The sequence below is a fragment of the Phascolarctos cinereus genome, unplaced genomic scaffold, assembly GCF_003287225.1.
Source record: "Phascolarctos cinereus isolate Bilbo 61053 unplaced genomic scaffold, phaCin_HiC Scaffold_2;HRSCAF=192, whole genome shotgun sequence".
Classification (NCBI taxonomy): domain Eukaryota; kingdom Metazoa; phylum Chordata; class Mammalia; order Diprotodontia; family Phascolarctidae; genus Phascolarctos; species Phascolarctos cinereus.
In genome coordinates, this window is record NW_027555625.1 from 380,141,824 (window position 1) to 380,160,454 (window position 18,631).

Sequence of the window (18,631 nt, forward strand, 5' to 3'; positions counted from 1 at the left end):
CTCCCTATCTTCCCTCTCCCCCATTACCACTGACATTTAAACTTGGCTGAAGCAGGATTTCCAATATGAGCTTTACTTCAGAAATGTCCAACCCTGAAATTTATTCCAAGTGAAGTTCAGGCTTTTAAGTAAAGCCACAGTACACTTTGAGTTCTAAGGTGCTTGGCCAGAAGAAATGCTGGGAGTTCTCTTGTCTTGCAGCTAAGTAGGGATTTGGTGTAACAAGGGGATCCTCTAGTGACAGGAAGAAGAATGACAAAAAAGAAGCTCTTGGTTCTTCCATAAGGCCTTGGGAACAAAACATAAAAACTGACATAACTGGTTTCAAATCATTCATTCAATAAGCATTTATTAAATTCCTACAATGCATCAGGCATTGTGCTAGGTGAAGGAGATACAAAGATACAGGAATGGATGAATGAACGAAAGAAAAACGTTTATTAAGCACTTATTACTTTCTGTATGTAAAAGGCTATACTGCTAAACACAGCATACAAATTGGGCCTACAAATTAAGAAAGCAAGATAGTCCTTGCTTTCAAAGAGCTCACATTCTAATAGGTGGAAATTCTAAGTTTCAGCTGCAAATCCAATAGAAAGGCTTCATGGTGCTTAGGACATACTGGCAAAGCAAATGATAATATAACTTCTTTAATGTCACTTTCATTGATAAAACCATATCAGTTTCTGTTGTTAAACCATCTGATAGTCCCAAAGACATCAAGGGAGGGAAATTTCCCCCCTGGTTTTCAGTACCTCCGGTTTCTGAGAAGGCAGGAACTGTTGAATTTGCAGAGGCAATCAACAGGTAGCGTTTCCATAAGAGGTTTTTTTTTCCCTTTATTATGACTTTATAGCCAGTCCATGGGGTTCTGTTGGGCTCATGTGCCTACCTGGTTATGGGTGGCACTTAATTTGTTTGTATCAGAGGTAGTGGGCCCCTTTTCCACAAGGGTTGATCCTCCCAAGTTTTGGCTGTGAGAGTCAGCTGGGAAGTAGAACCATTGTTCTGGGAGGTTCTGCTGTTCCTAGGGCTTTGGGGCTCAGGGTTGTCTTCACCAGGGTCAGAGGGAAGGTGGTGATCAAGATGGTTTTTGACCTGACCAGCATATGCTGCCTTCAGTCTCTCCCTAATGTTTATTTGCTGCTTCAGCTAGAATGGCTTGTCTGCCCTGTCAGTGATAGTACTGATAGGTGGTTGGGGTTGGTGGTGGTATTGTCAGGCCTCTTCTCCACAAAGATTGCTTCTCGTAGTGTTGGCTCTGCCCAAATAGACCAGTATTTTATCTTTTCAAGTTTTTCAAGGCACTGGAAAGGCATGGCTATCATACATGGTCAGTCGTAAAGGTGGAGAGTGTGGATCTGTGATGGGTGCAAGATGAAATGACTAAGGAAAATAGGTTTCATATCAATTTATTAATCAATGCAGGACAATTGCCCAACAAACCAGGACCAGATCTCCACAGCTTTGGCCTGGACCATGAACATAGAAGGAGAGAGACTTTTATGCTTTAAAGACAATTAATGAAATAAGGCCAATTAATTAAAAGGAAACAATATAACATTAGGTGATATGATTTCTAATTGAATGAAAGATTAGGGACTTTCCAAGTTGAAAAGGGGAGAGTGAACAGGTGCAATTCCCTGAGTTCAGAAAGGGAGGTGTCCCACTCCCTCCCCAGTGTCTGTGAACATGGAAGGAGCACGGAAGCAATAACTGATTGATGAGTATGGGGCCAGTTTTCAGATAAAACATATGGGTTGCTTGAGGTGTACGACTATGAGTAGACTACTTGCATCAATCTTTTGGTCTGACTGGGTTTCTGGTCAGTATACCCTAGGGTAGGTCCTTGGTTAAGGGGCCTCTAAGCATCAGGGAGAAGGGGTCCAGCTTCCCAGCTATGCAAGGCTAGATTCAAACAATGCAATAAGGTTTTCTCCCAATTCCCACTACTGAATAAAGTTATCTCACAGGAAAGAATTTGGACTAGACCCATAATTGAATAGAAAGAGAACTTAGCTAGCTCCAGAATTGAGTCACAAGATGGAGTCCGTGTGATTCACTCAGTTGCCACAATTAACTACTTATTGTCCTATCCCCTCAATTCCCTCAGCTCCAAATATTATTCTCAAGTGCCATTAATTAGCCATTCATGATCTATTAGTATAACATTTATTCAAGAAGATTCATGAAAATTTATTAATTACTTTTTTTGTGCAAGGCATTGTACTAGAGCTAGGGATTATAAAGATGAAATGATACAGACTCTACCCTCAACATTCAGTTATACTCATATACGGTATTTTGTTTAGCTATTCCTCGTTTGATAGGTACCCCTTTGGTTTCTAGGTCTTTGCCACCCTACTATATATGACAATTTATTTTATGATATAATTTCTAGGAAGGTATTCTGGGAATGTCCTGCATTAAAAAAAAAACAAAACAGGGTCAGATCTTTCAAAATGAAATTTTGAGAGCAAGGAAGGAAGATGTAAATGAGCTAAAAAATGTCCAGAGAACAGACTATGATGCAGGCAATCCGGTAGTTAGTTGCCCTATGCAGACTGACTTTAAAGCCAAGGACTCCAGGGAGGGATAAAACTAAGATTAGGAGAAGTTACCTTTGAAACTTAGAAGATAAAAGTAAATATTTAGCCTAATATTGCTTTACTAAGATCCTACTGACAACTCCTATGGAATGGAGTTGACCTTGGCTCCTCAAAGGTTGTGCCAGCAGATCATGAGCTCTGGTAGGCCTCACCAAGCTGGAAAGCCTAGGAATACGGGCCTGGTGACAGACTCTGAGGAACAGCCCAGTTAAGTTCTGGGGATTTTGTCTTCAGGTTGCTAGTGGGTTGATGAATTTGGTGGGCAGTGGCAAATCATGAACCCCATGGTAGAGGAAGTATCTACACTAATTAAATTACAGGTCTACTGGAATAGTGACGATTTATTCTAAACTTACCTCTTTTGAGCTCTGAGAGAGGTATCTATAATTGATACGCGAGGACCTGGTGAATAAGATTCATCTTTTCTTTTTTGAACTGGATTAGACCTGTGATTTCATTGGTTTGGGAACTTCCAGTAAGGAAACTCCTTCTGTGTAGATCAGTATTTGCTATGAAACTAATAGCCTTTTTTTAAAAAAATTAAATACTTATTTTCAGTTCCAAATTCTCTCCCTCCTTCCACTCCCTTCCCCACCTATTGAGAAGGTAAGAAATACAAGGCCCATTATATATATATGACATCATGCAAATTACATGCAACTTTCTAGTCTTAAGAGAGTTGCCTGGAGGCACTGAAAGGTTAAGTGACTTGCACAGGGTCACATAACCAGTATAAGTCTGGGGCCAGTCTTACACCTAGGTCTTCCTGATTCACACCAGCTCTCTATCCACCATACCAGACTTCCCATCTCAACTTCCCTCTATCACTCACAATTGCATAGAGCTTATGTAATTCATTATCCTGGAAGTAATACAGACTGAGAATGTAAATTGCTGCAATTCAACAAGAATTTATTAATGAGGTTAATTGTGCTAAGTGCTAGTGATATAAAGACAAAAACAAAACAGTCTCGGTCCTTAAGGAACTTATTTTCTACTGGGTTCTAGCCCAGCTGTACTATTAGCTATTCCTCACACTCAGTAGACCCCTTTCCTGGTTGTCTCATGCCTGGAATGCATTCCCTCTTCCATTTGAAAAAAAAATCTTCCTTTTTCTTTAAACCTTGACACAATTCAGTTCAACTCAATACATTAAAGATTTATTAAGTCTTTCTGTGAGGCACTGCACTCAGGGGTGACCTCCTCTGTGAAACATTCTTTGATACTCCCAGTTGAAAATGTTATCCCTTACCTCAAATTTTCCTTCAGCCCTTTATTCTGAACCTTAAAAGCCACCATGAACCAGACCTAAATAAGAATCCTCCTCATCCCCCCAATCTCTATCTAACAAATTTGAAGACCTCTAGTTCTCTTGAAGAACTCTTTGGAGAGGGCCAAGTAAAATTCAACACACTTTCTGTATAGCATTCATTCCACCAAGTTTGCTTCTGAATTCATCACAGCCAATAGATGAATCACTGTCACTTCCTCTTGGCTGACTTTGATCTAATCTGGGTCAAACAGGTTGGGACTTTGCTTTTCACTATCTGGGTTAGTCAAAAAATCTTGTATGGACTCTAGCTCCCAGACCTCTGATGGTGACTCATCATTCTCGCCTTTCAGAGCTCTTAGGTCTTAGGTCAAAGCTCAAAGGTCTTAGCTGGTATCAAAACCCCTTCACTAAAAGAGGTAAAAATGGGAGTGGAGCAGTTGGGAGAAAAAGGCTTCAGGCTTCAGGCTTCTCTCCCCACTGAGGGGTTAAAGAAAGAAGTCCAAGCTTCCTCATTTGAACACAGCCAAACAGGAAAGAGGAAAATTGGGGCCTCCTTTGGCCTTTCAAATGTATTTTGGTTCCATCTCAACAGCCAGTCAATAGTCCGTCTTCTCACCATTATGTTAGCAGCCTGGAACCAGTTACAGAATACCTGCGCATGCTTCAGATTGGGAGTAGGGACTTTCCATTGCAAATCATCCTTTTTTTTTTTTTTCTGAAAGCAGGCTCTCCAGGGAGACTTCCAGTAAAAGAAGAGATTTTAGTTGGGACTTTATCAAAGCACATACTAAAAAGACCACAAGGTAATCCACATTTCTTTTATTAAGGCAATTGGGGTTAAGTGACTTGCCCAGGGTCACACAACTAGTAAGTGTCAAATGTTTGGTCTGAGGCTGGATTTGAATTCAGGTCCTTCTGACTTCAGGGCTAGTGCTCTATCCACTGTACCACCTAGCTACCCCCAAATTTCTTTAAAAACAATGCCTTATAGGTACTTTTTAAAAAATATCATTGTCATTTTTTAATAATCCCTTCTCCCTTTAAGAGAACCTTCTCTTGTCACAAAGAAGTAGAGTTAAACAAAGGACATCGACATATCTACCATGACTGATGGCCTCTGCACATGTGGTCCATAACTTCTTTATCAAGAGGCAGGAGTTATATTTCATTATCAGTACCCTGGAGTCCAGATTAGTTGTCATACTGATGTACTTGGAAAGCAGAGCAGACTTGGAGTCAGGAGAACTAAGGCTGAATGTTGTCTTTGCCACTTACTACATTTGTGACATTGAGTTAATTATTTAACCTCTCAGGGGCCTCAGTTTCCCTACTTATAAAATGAGGGCTTGGGTTAGATAACTTCAAATATCTCTTCTGAGAGAAATAATTATTAAATAACAAATTATTGAGGGTGATCCCTGACTTTTCCAAAAAATTACCTCATCTAGACTATCTTATCCAGGTGGAATTGTTGCTCTACTGAATTGGAAAACCTTACAAACAATTTGATCTAAGTGAATTCCAGATCATTGTGTTCTACTCAGGCAGGTTTGGGGGAGGGGGATGGGGAGTGGGGGAGTAGATCCTTTGTCTAGATTGCCCAAGGCAGTGGGGGGAGCCAATTTGGAAGTAAATGACATATTCAAAGTCACATTCCCCAGCCCTGCATTAGAATAGGCCCACCTCATTATAATATTCATTATTCTCATTACTTGTTCACCAATCAGAGCTGATTGCCACCCTCAGGAACACCCACCGTTCCAAGGACATGTAAATATTGAGAAGGTTCCATGAAGAGTCTTTGGCATTCAAGAGTGTCACTGAACCCTTTGGTTAATTATTGCCAGCATGATTAATAAAATGATTATTACCCAGAAACCATGTCTCTAGAATTTTTTATACACTTCTAATAATTAATAGATGGTACTATGCCATTTTAGGTTCCTTTTTCCTTTCTGTGTTTTATATATATTGCTTTCCTGGAACTGGTTACTTTGCTCTGTACCAGTTCATGCAAGTTTGCCTGATGATCGCCAATTCTTGACCCACACCCGCATAGGTAGAGATATCTAACATTCTATCATCTATCATAGGGACAGGGATTACTTGCTTTATAGATATCAGTCTATCCCAGCTATCTGTCCTGGAAGCACTTTGAGAGTAAAGAGTGTTTCATTCTTTGTATGTGCATTTCTAATGCTTAGCACATGCCTGGCACATAGTAGGTGCACAATAAGTACTTATTGGTTGATTGATTGATGCTTTATCATTGGGTTTTGGAGAAAAATTGAAACTCAAATTAACTTTACTGCTAGTTAGCACACTCTAATAAAAGATTAGCAAAAAAGGTTAATGCTAGAAATACAGAGTATCCCAAAAATCTCAGTGCAGTTCTAAGCAGTAGCCGAGAATTACTCTAAGCTTAGAACAGCCACCTAGAACTGCACTAAGACTTGCGCTAAGACTTTTGGGACACTGTGTATAAAAGCCAAAATTTAAATATCTGAAGACTAAAACTACCTTATACTGTTTCTGTGCCTCATTATCACAGAAAATCAATCTCGGCTATAATATTTGTAATTAGAATGCTAATCAAGTGGAACAAGATTTAATATGGAATCCAAATAGCAGTCTTCCTTTCCAAAAATGAGATACTTATGACCGTGGCTCAAAAGTTTAAGGTAAATAGGCACCAGTTCCTAAATTTGGGCACTAAAGAATACTAAGTCCTTTCCCGCATGCTGGCTAAAGTGGACCTTCTTTTAAACTGTCCCATTGCATCCTACTACCTCTGGCAACTTCTTGGCTGTTGAAAAACAAAGGACTGACACATAGTTGGGACAAATAACAACCATGTTGGATGATGGAGTCATGCTTCCAAAAAGATCTGAGCAAACTAGAACACTGGACTGAATCTAAGGGTGAATTTCACTATAGAAAAATGTGACGTTGTAGATTGATTAAAAAGATCAGCCTCACAAGTACAGAAGGAGGAAGCATGGTAAGGCAGTATAGTTTGTCTGAAAAAGATCTGGGAGTTTAATGGATTGTACATTCAGTATAATGCGCAGCCACTGAAGCTAATATGACCTTGGCTTCATTAAGAGAGCCGAAGCTTCCAGGAATAATGAGGTCATTGTAACGCTGTCCGTGGCCCTACTAGAGTACAGGCATACCTCGTTCTGTTGCATCTTGCTTTATTATGCTTCTCAGATATTGTGTTTTTTACACATTGAAGGTTTGTGGCAACTCTATGTCAAGCAAGTCTATAGGCATTGTTTTTTTCTGGCAACAGGAGCTCATATGGTGTCTCTGTGTCTCATTTTGGTAATTCGCGCAGTATTTCAAACTTTTTCATTATTATTATATCTGTTATGGTGATCTGTGATCTGTGATCAGGGATCTTTGGTGTTACTATTGTAATTGTTTTGCCAAAAACGGTGTCCATATAAAATGGTGAATTTAATAGATAAATGTCGTATGTATTCTGACTGTTCCACAGACAGGCCATTCACCTCTTTTCCTCTTCTCAGGCTTCCTTGCTCCCTGAGACTCAACAATATTGAAATTAGGCCAATTAATGGCTGAATAAGTTGTGGTGTATGATTGTGATGGAATACTACTGTGTTATATGAAATGATGAGCTCGGTGATCTTAGAAAAACATGGAAAGACTTGCACGAAATAATGAAGAGCAACATGAGCAGAACCAAGTGAACATTATATACAGTAACAGCAATATTATTTTAAGAATGACATGGAGGGAATACATTATTTTGTCTATTATAAATGCCCAAATTAACTCTAAAGGATATATGAAGAAAAACACTATCTGCATCCAGAGAAAGAACTGATAAATAGAAGTATGTATAGAATAATTTTACATATATATATATACCTATTTGTGTCTAATGGTAACCATCTGGGAGTGGGTGATGGAGAGAAGAAAAGAAAAGAAATTTACGATAATTTTGTTGTATATTTGAAAAGGATAGCAAGTTGTACATAGTAGATTTGCAGTTTCATGTATAATCTTTTTTAAAAAATTGTACTATGTCATAGAAATGCTTGTTTTATTCCATAAATTAAAAATAAAATAAAATAAAATAAAGAAATTAGGTCAATTAATAACCCTACAATGGCCTCTAAGTGTTCAATTGAGAGTCAACTAATGAGGCAAATTTCATCATTGTTTTATTTTAAGAAGTTGCCACATCCACCCCCAACGTTCAGCAATTACCACCCTGATCAGTCAGCAGCATTCAACATAGAGGCAAGACCCTCCACCAGCAAAAACATTACTATTCACTGAATGATCAGAACAAAGTATTTTTACATTAAAGTATGTACATTTTAAAAAAGACATAATACTATTGCATACTTAATAGACTATAGCATAGTGTAAACACAACTTTTATACGTACTAGGAAACCAAAAAATTCATGTGACTTCCAAAGACAAGACACATTATAGCATGATATGCCTGCTATGCCAGTTTTTCTCTCCATGAAGAAGAAATATTGAATCAACCAAGACACTACTGATGGTTTGGGTTAAGAATTTCTAAGACTTGAAAGGATTTAGACTTGGAACGAAACTTAGGATGATCATCGCTCCAACCCTATCCCTGTAACAATGGGGCAAGCTGAGGCCTGGAAAGATTAGGTGACTCGTTCAGTGCCACACAAGTAGGAAGGCGCAGAGGCAGAGACTGAACCCAGGCCTTCTGATACCACGCTACACATTTGTTAGAATGTCACTGAAAATTAATTTTTTTCCTAAAAAAAATTAAATAAAAAATAAAAATAAGGGGCAGCTAGGTGGCATAGTAGATAGAGTACCCGCCCCGAAGTCAGGAGGACCTGAGCTCAAATCCGGCCTCAGACCAAACACTTGACACTTAACTAGCTGTGTGACCCTGGGCAAGTCACTTAACCCCAACTGCCTAAAAAAACCAAAAAATAAAAATAAAATAGGCATTTAAAATCCTACATTTGAAAGAAGGTTGGGCTTTGGCTGTATATTAAAGGTTTTGAGTTTTTATGCTTGAAGATAAATTCTTTCTCAGAAACCAAAGCTATCTCTTCATCTCATTTAAATTTTATAACATGGAGTTGGGGTGGTGGTAGTAGAGCAGAGTCTATTATGTGCCAGCTAAGAAGGGACAGTACCTGCTCTTCAGCTTTACAAAGCACCGGGACATTTCTCATTTTCTCAAGGTCACTCAGTTTGTGACTGTAGTAATGACTATTTTTTTTCTTCCTGAAAAAAAAATGCCTTTAGTTCTCTCCAGTTTCTTGTTCAAGTTATTAAGAATTCCCTGCTTTAAAAAAAATTATAGAACATTTACAAATGTGTATATAGGTAGACATATTTTTGAATTAGACCTGTTATTTCATGGGTCTAGGGAACTTTTAGGGAGGAAACTTCAGAACACTTCATTTAGCAAAGATAAATTGGCACCTTGTCTACTATTTTTAGTCTTAGAGTTGCCTGTGGCACTGAGTTTAAAGACTTGCCCGTAGTCACAAAGCCAGCATGTACATGTCAAAGGCAGGACTTGAACTCAGGTCTTTCTAGCTTCCATATTATTCCATACTGCCTCTATGTATCTCTCCTTCTACTTCCCCATCTCTCTTTCTCCTACCCCCCTCTCCCTGTCCCTGTCCTTTTCTCCCTCTCCCACACCTCCTTTCCCTCTCTTTTCCTCACCTTCTCTTCTTCTCCTATCCCCTTTCCCTTTTCTGTACTCCTCTCCCTCTTCCTTTCCCTCTCTCTCTTCCTCCTCTTCTCTCTCTCTCTTACCTGTCTTTCCTTCTTCCTCTCCCCCTCCTATCCCCTCTTCTTCTGTCCTCTTTCCCTTTCACTCTCCTATACTTCTCTCTTTCCCTCTCTCTTCCTCTTCTTCTCTCCCTCTTTCTAGAGCTCTTTTTCTTACCTGCTTTTCCTTCTCCTTCTTCCCCTCCTGTCCCCTCTGTTCTTCTCCCTCTCCCTCTTTCTCTCTCTCTTTATTGCTATTAATGACAGTAGTTTGTCAAATACATATATATGTATACACACAGATATATATTTTTTCCACATGGGACACTGGTCTTAGTATAAGAAGGAGACCATAAATACATTTTTCCAGGGTTCCTGGGTTCTGATTTAAGCCAAAAGACTGAGAAAAATTTCCAAAAGTATACCTATATCATTTGAGTCATAATAATCTCTTATTCAAGGATTATTAAATATCTTTGACTCTTCTTACTGGACTGTAGGTTCCATGAAATAAAGAATATGTCTTATCTGAACTTTGATTCTCACCTCTAATATCCCCCTGTGGCTAATACAGCACTCTTAATAGAAGCTTATTAAATGAAAGATTTTTTTTAGTGGTGGTGGTATAGATGTGTGATTTTATTGTTTTTTTAAAAATTTTTTTAGTGAGGCAATTGGGGTTAAGTGACTTGCCCAGAGTCACACAGCTAGGAAGTATTTATTATATGTCTGGGGCTGGATTTGAACTCAGGTCCTCCTGACTCCAGGGCCGGTGCTCTATCCACTGCGCCCCTGTGATTTTATTGTTGCAGAGAGTTCCACTGATACAGTTTCGGCACGCCTGGTTTTACACATCTATCATAGCTGAGGCAGAACCTGAAGCCAAGTTTTCTTGCTTAAGGTCCAGACTTCAGTCTATCTAGTTCGGTTTGGGGTTGCTGGGAACCCTGAAATGTCAGGGTACAGGGCAGCATCCACCTCCACCTGGAAATAATTCCCACATTCAAACCATTTTCCAAATCAGTGGCAAAGTTTATTGTAACCAATAGGAGCCTCTAGGGCTCCTAGTGAACCCGCGGCTTAGTGGAAGTGAGACTGATGCTTATATACAGAAAGGACAGTGAAAGGATCTCGATGGGATTAAGGAGTGGTAAGTAGTCTGGGGTGTGCCAAGACCTACAGTGGAAGGGACGTCAAGTAAGCTAATTAGGTGATCTAAGTGGGCTGGGATGATCTGGGCTGCTGAAATGTACAGGAAACTCCAGGGACTGGGCTGCTTTCAAAGACATGGTCTTTTTCTTTTAGGAGTCGAGGTCCCATTACCCCATCATATCCACTAAGGGAGCTGCTAAGCTGAATGAATGAATGAATGAATGAATGAATGAATGAATGAATGAATGAATGAAAAGGGGGGGTTCCATTTTAGGTATCAGTCCCTGGTAGAAGAAACATGTTTCTGAGATTGTATGATTTAAGACAATTTAATGTGCCTGGTATAAAAAAAAAAGCACATCCTTCCTGGTTAATTTTTCTAATACTATTTAAGTCCCCTCTATGCAATTAATAATACAATTTAATTTAAAAAGATATGATGTTTATTGAATTAAGAATCAGATCCTGCTAAAGAAGGAAGTGACAGTTTTCTAGAACAAATCCTTGATTGCTCTGAAGACAACTAAAACTTGCCTCCGATTCGTTGACTCAGAGCAAAGTTCCCTGCCTGGCCTGAAAATGGCCAATGAGACTACATAATTGGTTTTCCCAAGATCCGGCAGACACGTGGCTGGAGGGTTTGGGGCCAGTCGTGGGAGGACCCGGTTCTCCACACCACCAGGGGGCGCCGGGCGGTTCCTCGCGGTTACAGTCGCGTTTCCCATAAAGCCTCAGAATAACCAATCAGAGAGCTGCCTCCTCACCGCTTTCAAAGTCGGCGGGTCCTTTGTCCAATGGACAGACGGGTTCTTTCCCCGGCCGCCAGAGCGACGGTAGCGTTGTCCAATTGTCTCACGGAATCGGGCAACGCCCGCCTTCCGGGGTGGGGATTGACGTCTCCTCCGCCCAATGGGACTCTCCTGGTCGGCGGGTGGGTGAGCGGGGTCCTGTGTAATGGCGGAACGCGGCGGGGACGGGGGGGACGGTGAGCGATACAACTCCGGGGAGCTCAGGTAAGGGGCGCCGCCGCCGTCACGAGACGAGGTTTGGGTCTTTGGCTGTGCCGGGCCCTCAAGCTGGGAGCCGTGGCCGTGGCTGAGAGGCCGGCCCGGAGCGGTGCGGAGCCGGGACCGCGTGTGTGTGTGTGTGTGTGTGTGTGTGTGTGTGTGTGTGTGTGTGTGTGTGTGTGTTGCGGCGGTACCGCGTGTGTGTTGTGTGTACGTGTGTTTTGCGGCGGCTCGAGGCTTGGGGAACGGCCGGCTGGCCTCCGGGAAGGAGCCCCGAGGCCCAGGGGCCTCGCTCCCCGCCCTGCCCCGCCCCGCCTCGCCCCCAGTCCCCTTCGCGCTCCTCAGCCCGGGTTCAGGGCCCCCGAGGCCTTGGCTTCCTCCCTCAGCTTGGCTCCCGGCCGCGCGCCACCCAGCGCCCCCCACACCTCCGCCCCGGAGCCCCCTGTCTGACCCTCTGCCAGGCCCCCGTCCTCTCCTCGGTGCCCTTTCCGCTCCCCTCCGACCCTCTTCCTCCCGCCCTCCCTCGTCCTGCGGCCCGCGGAGTCTTCATTCCGCCAAGCAGCGTTTGGTCAGCCTTTAGCGTGTGCCTGGCGTGCCAGGGCAGAAACGGGACAGCCCCTGCCCGCCAGGAGCTTGCGTTCCTTTTAGGGTTCGCAGATGCGCTCGTAATGCAGTTATTTTGCATATTTCCTATGCAGAATTCGAAGTAAAAACCCGATAATATGGGGGGTGGGGAGAGGAGTCGCTGCTTTGCCCTCCTCTCTTGCCCCTTACCACAGTTCACCTCGTCCTTGTCTGATTGCCCTCACGTCTCACCAGCGCTTCTTCCCCCCCCCAGCCAAGCTGCGGCCCCAGAGAATCAGATGGAATTCCTGCCCCCAGCTCCCTTCCCACCCTCCCGGTCCTCGAACACCAATCTCACCTGCACGTCCAAGTTAGAACACCTGTAAAAAACATTTTCTTTTGACGTAGCAATCCACGAATCTATGAAAAGTCTTCTTAAAAGGGCGTTACAAATGGCATATGTGCTTCCTGGGCAGAAGAACATTGTCAGATACGGATGTTTCAGTCTGAAGTATAGCATTGTGAAGGCAACAGTAATTGGTAATAAAAGCGTCTTTGAATTTAAGCATTGATCTTTATCATAACCTGTAGTGAGTGTATGCTGAAACCCTGTTACGTTCGTGGTAACTTTCCTCCTTTTACAAATCACAAGGGAAGTATTCAATGCGTTGCCAACCTGAAGTGATCTTTCAGATTAGATGCAAGTGTTGTGTGTGGCATTAGCATTTTATAACTTTTTCCCCCGGATTGTAACTTATCATGAAAGCATCAGTGTTGAACTGGAATAAAATCAGACCTAAAACAAATTTACCCTAAATCCTACGCTCGTCCTGTTATGCTCCCTTTAGTAGCGAACATCACAATAGGTTACCATGGCGTCTCACTGTTAGTGATGGAAAGTTCGTATCTTTATTCTGCTCTCAAGTGAAGGCCACTTAGATTGGTAGGGAACATCGCTGAATTTTGCAGAGCAGTTCTCTACAGCTCTGTTACCAGCAGCCTTTCAAATGTGCTGTTATGGGAACGTAAGATGTTGCGAGAGAGAATTGCATAGGGCTTTATATGTTAGGTGTTTTATTGCATTTACTTGATTTCTTCCTTTTTTCCTTTCCTTTACTACATTTAAGAACTTTACTCAGTCATGGGGTTTTAAATCTCTGATTGGTAGCTTTATGAAGGGTGGGAGGAAACAAGGAAACTACTGATGTTATACTTCTAAGTACACAAGTCCATTGGGAAAAATTTTCAGTTTAAAGTTATCTTCCTTCATTTGTTAATGTAACTAGACTTTATTGTTTCTAAAGAAGTAGAAAGTAAAGCATCTGGGAAACTTTTAATTTTGCCGTGGGGTTCAGGGTTGAAGGATGAGGGGTGCTGCATTAAATAATGACAACCACCCAAAATAGGGAATAATTTAGAATGGGGAATAACTCGTTTGGGGAAGGGCTGAATTTTTATTTACCTGCTTAGTAACATGTAATCAATCAGTAAGCATTTATTAAGCACCTTCTATGTGGCAGGCATTGGAGATGCAAATACAAAGAATGCTTTTAAGGAGTTTACATTCTAATGTAGAGTCAACAAATACATGTATACGTATATGCAGAAAAGTATGGGGAATAGACTCTGTACACATGATTTCACTAGTTTTGGGAAATTCTTAGATTGAGACCGCTGCAAATTTGTCTTATTAGAGAGTTGCCCAGGGCGTTAGGCTAGTAATGTGAATTAGCATCGGGACTTGAACCTTGGTCTTTTTAGCTAGCTCTCTATTCACAACACTGTGTTGCCTCTCACAGAATATAGTGAATATCGCAAATAAATACAAAGTAGTTCAGAGAGATGGAGAGTACTGACAGAGGAAAGATCAGGAAGGGCTTCATGTAGGAGCTGAGACTTGATCTGTGTTTTGAGGGAAGAGAGGGATTCTGGGATGCATAAGTTAGGAAAGAATGTCTTTTAGGCATTAGGGACAGCTAATGCCAAAGGCATATAGACTTTGGTAACTAGTGAGAAAATCAAATCAATAAATAGAGATGAGAATCTTATGTTCTTTTTGTTTTTATTTTAAGAAGTAGTAGCAGTAATGAATAGGAAGCAAACTAGAATTGAGGTAAATTGACAATTTTGGGCCAAAGGTACATCTCATGCTTCATTTTAACTTGTTTGACTATTGTAACCTTCAACTGATTGTTTTTGTGAACTGTAAATTTGCAGATTGAGATGAGAAATAGACTTAGGTGAACTGGTCATATCAGTTCCAATTTTTCCAGTAGCATACCTTGGCCTAGCTTAAGTATTATGTCTTAATTCTTTGCCTCAAAATTGATCTGAAATGTGAATAATTTAGAGATGGTTCAAAAGATAAACAGAAAGCTGATGGTTGAAAACTAGGGCCTATACAAATGAAGTGAAAGAATTAGGACAGGTAAGGTTAAGCAATTTTTGGTCTTCATGTTTTAGAGAATAGTGACACTTGTCCCTCTGTGTCAGAGATAATGGACTTCAGCTATACTAATAGGAATTTTTGTATTAGGAATGTGGAATATATCATAGTGTGAGAGTACTATGAGGTTCTTTGATAGTAAGTGTTCTAATAAATTTGTAACTAATAGGACTATGGTATGAATTATTGAGGGAGATTGTAAACTTTTAAAAATAAATTATTGATCAGTATTTCTTGATGCATACTTGTGCATTTTACATGATGATTTAGGATGCAATCTTTGTGGACAATGGGCTAGAACAGGGGTAGGGAACCTGCAGCCTCCAGGCTGCTTGTGGCCTTCTAGGTCTTTGGGTGTGGCCTTTGGGGATATGTTCTGTGACCTTTGGATTCAGTCAAAGGCCCCACTTGAAGATCTAGAGGGCCAGAGGTACTCCACTCCTGGGCTAGAGGATCTCTTAAGAGGCCTTATATCCTTTAATTGTGATTTTAAAAAATTGTATGTTTTCTTAACTTAATGTACAAATTAACAGTCTTTTGACTTTCTACCCAGAATGGCTCAACAGCAAGCGTTGAGGTTTCGTGGTCCAGCTCCCCCACCAAATGCAGTCATGCGAGGTCCACCGCCTTTGATGCGTCCACCTCCCCCTTTTGGGATGATGAGAGGTCCACCTCCACCACCTCGGCCCCCCTTTGGTCGTCCTCCTTTTGATCCTAATATGCCACCAATGCCTCCTCCAGGAGGAATTCCTCCACCTATGGGCCCTCCACATCTCCAGGTAAGGAATGAATGAGTGAGATCCTTTTTCCATTGATCAGTATTTGAACATTTGATTCTTCACACAGAGGTAGAGAAGTCTTTCTTATGCAGATATGGTCAAATCACCCTTCCTGAAAAATTAAGTGGCTCTCGGTTGTATGAAGCTATGATTCATTTGCCTTGGCATTGAAGATCCTTCTGGATTTGACTGTCACCCTACCTTTGGAGCCCTCGTTATTCCCCTCTGCATGCCTGATTAGTCTCTGCCCCAAGAACATTTCTGATTCTGTGTTTTGCCTTTGCTTATGCTATTCCTTATGCCTAGGATAGCTTCCTGAATCGTTCCTTACCTTTTAAATTCCTACCTGTATTTTGAAGCTCAACTAAAATTTCACTTATCTCCATTAAATGTTTTCTTGCTAACTCTAATCTTTCCTCTTGAATCTCGATCTCACTTTTTTTTTCCTGAAAATGTAATAAGTTTACCATTTGTATTGTATGTTATAAGTATCTATGTTGGTGTTGTATTTCTTCTCTCTTTAACAAAGATCTCTGTATATGAGATTAGGGACTTGACTTTATCTAAACTTGGCATTGTGCCTAGCACAGGGGGTCTATATGCAGATGTTTACTATCTTTTTGCAGGAACGAGGGCCTCTTGGACATGTGGCACTGTATTAAATGCTTGAGAAAAGATAGTGGACATTCACTCACAAATATGGATTTTGCCTCTAGGAGCCTCTTTGAATTTCTTTTTTTGGAGGCCGTTGAGGTTAAGTGACTTGCCCGGGGTCACACAGCTAGTAAATGTATGAGGCCAGATCTCAGGTCCTCCTGACTCCAAGGTTGGTTCTCTAACCAGGAGCTTCTTTTCAGAGACAGCATCGACGCAATGGAAAAGGAGAGATGAAGAGATGAATGTTTAAATAATGAAGGGTTCTTCCCAAAGTGGAGGTTGTAATGATGATTATTAAAGGTGGAAATAAACCACTGATATACGTAATAGCAAGTATATGGATGAAATGAATGCAAATTAATAAAATCATTGTCAAATAGGGACATTTTATTTTCAGTGTTACCATATAGCTTCTCTTTTGAAAAGGAAAGAAATTAATATGTATTTTATTTATACCCCCAGAATAAATATGACAGAAACTAATCACCAGTGGACCCTGGTCAAAGTAAATGAGATAGAGGGAAAGTCAGATTTATCAAAAAAGACAAACTAGGGATGATTAGCCCCTAACTCCTAATTTTAGAAAGTCTTATCATAGTTTCCCTGAGTGCATTTAACACAGTGCACATCTTAATGAAGAGTTTAACAAGTATATATCCCTGGCACCTAGCACAGGGTCTGCCATATATAGTAAGCTGATTGACTGGTATCTTTAGTATCTGTTATGTGTGAAGCACTAAGTTCATCAGTTGGTACAAAACCCATAAGACATAGTCTAAGTCCATTTTGTATGATGGGGGGCTGAAATAGGACAGAAATAGCCATATATGCTGTTCACGAGGTAGAGTGAAAGTGCAACAGAAAAATTAAAAAGAAAATGTTCTGGGAGTTAAGAGGAGAGAAAGATTACTTCTGATTGAGGGGGCTTCTGTTTCCTTATCTTTAAAATGAAGGACTCAGACCAGTCAAGTCAGTAAGATTTATTGAAGTGCCTACTGTGTGCTAAGCATTGTACTTAAGCTTTTGTAAAGGCAAAAACTCCCTGCCCTCAGGGGGAAATGTATAAACAATGATGTACAAACTGGAGATGTACAAGATATACCGAAGGTAACTGAGGGAGGGTATTGGTATTAAGAAATAGAAGGTTGGATTTTAGTTGAGATTTGAAGGAAGCCAGGGGGTGAAGAGAAGGAAAAAACTAGATGAGAGAAGGATTGGATGACTAAGTCACTTTTAGCATTAAATTTGTAGTGCTGTGATTCTCCTTCATTCAATATGTATCTTTTTATTTTTGTATTCTTGTGTGACAACTGCCAAACATAACATAATGTACTTATTAAATGTTATTTGCACCTCTCTCTTCTAGTAACTTAACTGAACTGATAAGTGAAAATGAATGTATTTGAAATAGAATTAGAAAAATAATGAGATGGTGTTTGACATAGAAGCTGTTGATTTTAGATAGGTATGTTTTTGTAGGAAATAGGTATTTGAATACTTTTAAATGCACAATAATTAATGGTGTAATGGAAAGACTCTGGCTTTGGAATCAGAAAATCTAGATTCAGATTATTATATGTATAACCTTTGACAAGTCACTTAACTACCTTGGGCCTCAGTTTCCTTATCTGGAAAGTGAGGGAGTTGGAATGGATGGTCTCATCCAGCTCTAAACTCTGATCCTAATTGATTATAGCTTTAACTTTGTTGGACAACAAAAACCGAGTAACATATTTACAACTGCTTATACTTTTTAATGATCTGGTACATCCACAACAGCTTATTAGCCATCCATTCTGTGCCTTTTCTATTCTTGTTCATTCATCTCTCTATTTGTGCATAAACTTTTCTTTAATGTAGTTGTAAATGCATGGATTGTTTTTTGTGGTTTGATATCTTTACTTATAAGTCTTTTACATTTTTTACCTCCTCATATTGATAATTTTTAATGACATGTTAATATATTCTGGGATATGTATATACCGTAGTTTATTCACCAGCTGTTGGACAATTAGGTTGTTTCAGCTTCTCTGTAATATATACAACTAATGCTACTTTATGTTTTTGAACTGATAAATTTTTTTCATTACAAGGATACTCTTAGGATATATTCCCAATAATTTGATTATTGGATCAGAGGGCTTAAATATTTTTGTGACTATTTCATATTGCCAGCTTTCTTTACCAAGAGATTCTGTCATTTCCAATTCTATCAGTACAAACTAAAATGTTCAAGAAATTTGATGTTCTCTGGATCTTAACATATCTTTAAGATTAGATTAGGAAATAGTTGTTTGAAGGAAACTAATTTCATTTTCTATCACTTAAGATACATATGAATTTTGTTGTTCTGTCTATGCCACTGACAGCTAGTAGAACTAAAAT

The 18,631-nt window shown here is 40.3% G+C and overlaps 1 protein-coding gene across 1 annotated transcript in view; it reads left to right on the forward strand.

Moving 5' to 3' along the window:
• Nucleotides 1-11,723: 11,723 nt before the first annotated feature.
• The window catches only part of TCERG1 (transcription elongation regulator 1), a 64,480-nt gene continuing 57,572 nt past the window's right edge, over nucleotides 11,724-18,631 (forward strand). The window contains 2 exon segments of the mRNA XM_078150510.1: nucleotides 11,724-11,806; nucleotides 15,364-15,589. Of these exon segments, the coding sequence (XP_078006636.1) occupies nucleotides 11,748-11,806; nucleotides 15,364-15,589 (285 nt within the window). The 5' untranslated portion in view covers nucleotides 11,724-11,747.